This window comes from Herpailurus yagouaroundi, unplaced genomic scaffold, assembly GCF_014898765.1.
Source record: "Herpailurus yagouaroundi ecotype Mexico unplaced genomic scaffold, PumYag 28, whole genome shotgun sequence".
In the NCBI taxonomy this organism is placed as follows: domain Eukaryota; kingdom Metazoa; phylum Chordata; class Mammalia; order Carnivora; family Felidae; genus Herpailurus; species Herpailurus yagouaroundi.
In genome coordinates, this window is record NW_024412376.1 from 64186438 (window position 1) to 64190719 (window position 4282).

The following is a 4282-nucleotide window of genomic DNA, read 5'->3' on the forward strand; positions in this document are numbered from 1 at the left end:
CAAATGCCACTCACTTAAGGGTGTATATTATATATTGCATGCAATATTTGGGACATATTTACACTAAAGAATAATTTATTGTTTATCTGAAATGCAATTTTGCCTGTGCATCCTGTATTTTTACTTGCTAAATCTGGCATCCCTACACTCACTCCATGTATGACCACATACAAGTTACTTTATTTCTCAGAATCTCCAGCTCTACATATGTAAGGTGTGAGATAACAATAACTAATTCTTAGGTGACTGAAAAGCACCTAGAATTCACTCATTAGACATTACTGAGTGTCTACTATGACAAGGGCTCTGGCATAGGCCAGGGAACTAGAGGCTGTCCTGCTGAAGATTATACTAAACGGTTAACTGCACAATTGGTTACTTCCTTAAACTGAGATTAGCACAACAGAAAAGCACAGGATGTTATGAGATAGAGACCCATACCCTATAACTGGTCACAGGAGCTTTTCTTAAAGAAATGACACTTGGGGGCACCTGGGTGGCTCAGTCAGTTGAGCGTCCGACTTCGGCTCAAGTCATGATCTCACAGCTCGTGAGTTCAAGCCCTGCGTCGGGCTCTGTGCTGACAGCTCAGAGCCTGGAGCCTGCTTCTGCTTCTGTGTCTCCCTCTCTCTCTGCCCCTAACCCACTCACATTCTGTCTCTGTCTCTCTCAAAAATAAATAAACATTAAAAAAAAATTAAAAAAAATGACACTTGAATGTGGATGCATATATGCATAGATGTGTACCTGCAGTACTTGAAACTCAAAACACCTCTTTCTCTCAAACCTGTCTTTTGTCCTAAGTCCTTAAACTTCAGTTAAAAGGACAGAATTCATAGGTTGCCCATTACACAAACCTGAGAGTCATTCTGAACTCATTCCTGACACTCATTTTCTGTATCAATTCAATTATCAGTTTTTCTTCCAAACATTCCTCAAACCTGTACCCTGTTCTCCATCTGTACACCCCACTTCCCTCACTGTCTCTTGCATGGCTATTTTGATAGCTTCCTAACCAGTTAATATACTGCTAGTTCTGCTACCTTAAAACTTGTATTTTACACATGAATTTGAAAATTCTACTATATTTCTCTACTTAAAACATTTTAGTGACTTCCTTTTACCAAAAGCCCACGATTTCCTTCACTTTTCCCTTTATAGCATCTTTAAGAGTCATTCTTGAGTAGCCAATAATCTAATCAGGGAACCAGGGATGTGTTTTAGAGCCAAGGATACTATATACTTCTCCCAAAATAGATAGCACTGAGAGCCTGCTAGGACACAACAGCAAGTGAAGGATCTAGGAAAACACATGGCTGCTTTTGAGTATTGCTAACAATAATATGCTTGGAAAAAACCCAAAAACAAACAAACCAAAACAAATAAAAAAAACCACAAACAAACAAAAAACCCTATAAAAATTCTGCCCTTCCAAACAATCAGTGCCTATTCTACCTTAAGCCTTTTGCCAAAACCTGAAGTGTCTGGAAAAGAGGAGCACAGGGAGTCCTGGATACATATAAAATGCTGTCACCACTTAGCTTCTTTGTATCTGAACACTTCCTACTACCTAATCTTCATTGCCTGGGAAGCCACATCTGTTCATGAGTTGTATTTGGGTCTCTGGTGTTGACTTTCTACATGTATATCACTTCTATATATATGAATGCCCAGTATCCATCAAAAAGTGAAAATATGTATCATATTCCTTCAAGCTCCAGTTGTGAAAAACCATTAGCCAGTTCCCTAGACTCAGAAATCTAGAGTAATTTTTTTTTATTTTGGTTTGCCTTAGAACAAAACCAGCAGTGTGGGAGGGGAGAGTTCCGTGACAGGATTTAGGAAGCAGGCTCAGAAGGGAAGTTCATATGGAGGAGAGTGATGCTCTGTTCTAACAGTGAAGAGAGTAGGAACTGGAGGCAACAGAAGACAATTACCTCCTACTTGCTGCCTTGGTTCCAAGTAGGTCTGAGATTCCAAGGCGTCATCAGGAGGGCTTCAGTCTTTTCTTTGTTCAGAGTAGGACGAGTCTGAGAATGGTGGAGGTGGGGGAAGTAGATCCTCTAGTCTTGCCCTATTCTGCATCCAGCTCCTAGATGCTGTGGGAACAAAGCAGGACTTAATGAAGGCCAAAATGAAGTCCCTTTTGCTATAATCCTTTCTACCTCTACCATAGCCTCTTCACACCCTCTGTCCAGTGAGTTATAAGAGATGAAGAGGGAAGATAAGAGAGTTGAAGCAAAGAACAGGACAACTCTTGAGGCTTAGGCAAGGAGACAAAGTCATCTCCACAGTCTGCCAGAGCTTGCCAATCCAAAATGGCAAAGGCCACTTTGGGAGACAGAAGAAGAAAGATAGATTCAAGGAATCCCTTATTCCTCACATGGACACTGTGAAGAAGTTATGAGAATAGATCATACAGGCTATTTGTGGGTAACAAAAAACAGGTCAACCACAACTTCCTGCAGCCTCAATTGTGATTCAATTCACCAAACCAACTGGGGTCTTTTGGATAGAAACCCAGGAAGTTGGGCTGAAAACCTGAAACAAGGGGCTATGGATAGCACTGGGTCTCCCATGTCTAGGAGAGTTGCTACAAGTAGACAGCCTGAAGCATTCCTACAGAACAGGGTAGCTGATTGGACATATTTAGATCCTTATGCCTATCATCACCTATTAACTCATTTCCATATGCTGGAAGAAAGTAAATTACTCTGCACTGAAGTCTAAATGCTTACATACATTATCCAGTTTGCAGTGTGCAGAAGATAAGATGTTTGCTTTATGCAGACCCATTCTCTTTGGACACCCACCAGTCAGGCGTTGCCATGGGTCATGAATTCTGGCTAATTATATGGGGCACCATTCCCCCTTCTAGATTAAAATATAAACTTGATAACTGAAATTGCAGCAGCCATTTTGTCACCCTGAGGTGAGAGACATATATAAAAAGACAGATAATCATAGATGATAACCTTGATATTGTCATGTTACTGAGCCAATACAAATAAATACATATGTCAAGATTTCTTATGTGACACAAATACAAGTCTATTTGCTTAAGCCACTACTTTGGGGTTATGTTACTTTCAACCTTAAAGACTTCCTAAATGATACAGGGAGTCCAGAATTATTCAAGTGTTGGCTGATGACAAGAGAAAGTATAAAAACCATATGATCATTTCCGTAGATGAGAAAAAAACATCTGACAAAGTACAACATCCATTCTTGATAAAAACAAAAAACAGAAAACAAAAAACCCTCAAGAAAATAGGTTTGGAGGGAGCATACCTCAACATAATAAAGGCCATATATGAAAAACCCACAGCTAATATCCTAAATGGGGAACAACCAAGAGCTTTTTCTCTACTGTCAGGAACAAGACAGAGATGTCTGCCTTCACCACTGTTATTTAACTTAGTACTAAAGTCCTAGCCACAGCAATCAGATAGAGAAAAGAAATAAAAGGTATCCAAATTGGCAAGGAAGAAGTAAAGCTTTCACTATTTGCAAATGGAATGATACTATATATCGAAAACCCTAAAGACTCCACCAGAAAATATTAGAATTGATAAATGAATTCAGTAAGGTCGCAGGACACAAAATCAATATACAGAAATCCTTTGCATTTCTATGTACTAGTAGTGAGGTAGCAGAAAGACAAATTAAGAAAATAATCCTATGTACAAATGCATCAAAAATAAGCAAATACCTCACAATAAATTTAACCAAGGACGTAAAAGACCTATACACTGAAAACTATAAAACAATGATGAAAGAAATTTAAGAACTCACAAGCAAATGGAAAGATATTCTATGTTCATGGATTAGAAGAATAAATATTGTTAAAATGTCCATACTACCCAAAGTGATCTACAGATTCAATGCAATTCCTATACAAATACCTACATCATTTTTTTTATTTATATATGAAATTTATTGTCAAATTGGTTTCCATACAACACCCAGTGCTCATCCCAAAAGGTGCCCTCCTCAATACCCATCACCCACCCTCTCCTCCCTCCCACCCCCCATCAACCCTCAGTTTGCTCTCAGTTCTCAACAGTCTCTTATGCTTTGGCTCTCTCCCACTCTAACCTCTTTTTTTTTTTTTTTTTCCTTCCCCTCCCCCATGGGTTCCTGTTAGTTTCTCAGGATCCACATAAGAGTGAAACCATATGGTATCTGTCTTTCTCTGTATGGCTTATTTCACTTAGCATCACACTCTCCAGTTCTATCCACGTTGCTACAAAAGGCCATATTTCATTTTTTCTCATTGCCA

The 4282-nt window shown here is 39.1% G+C and overlaps 1 protein-coding gene across 1 annotated transcript in view; it reads right to left on the bottom strand.

Moving 5' to 3' along the window:
* Positions 1 to 1759: 1759 nt before the first annotated feature.
* ADAD1 (adenosine deaminase domain containing 1) overlaps positions 1760 to 4282 on the bottom strand; it is a 116512-nt gene continuing 113989 nt past the window's right edge. The window contains exon 10 of the mRNA XM_040486477.1: positions 1760 to 2099. Within this exon, the coding sequence (XP_040342411.1) occupies positions 1999 to 2099 (101 nt within the window). The 3' untranslated portion in view covers positions 1760 to 1998. The remainder of the gene's footprint in view (positions 2100 to 4282) is intronic.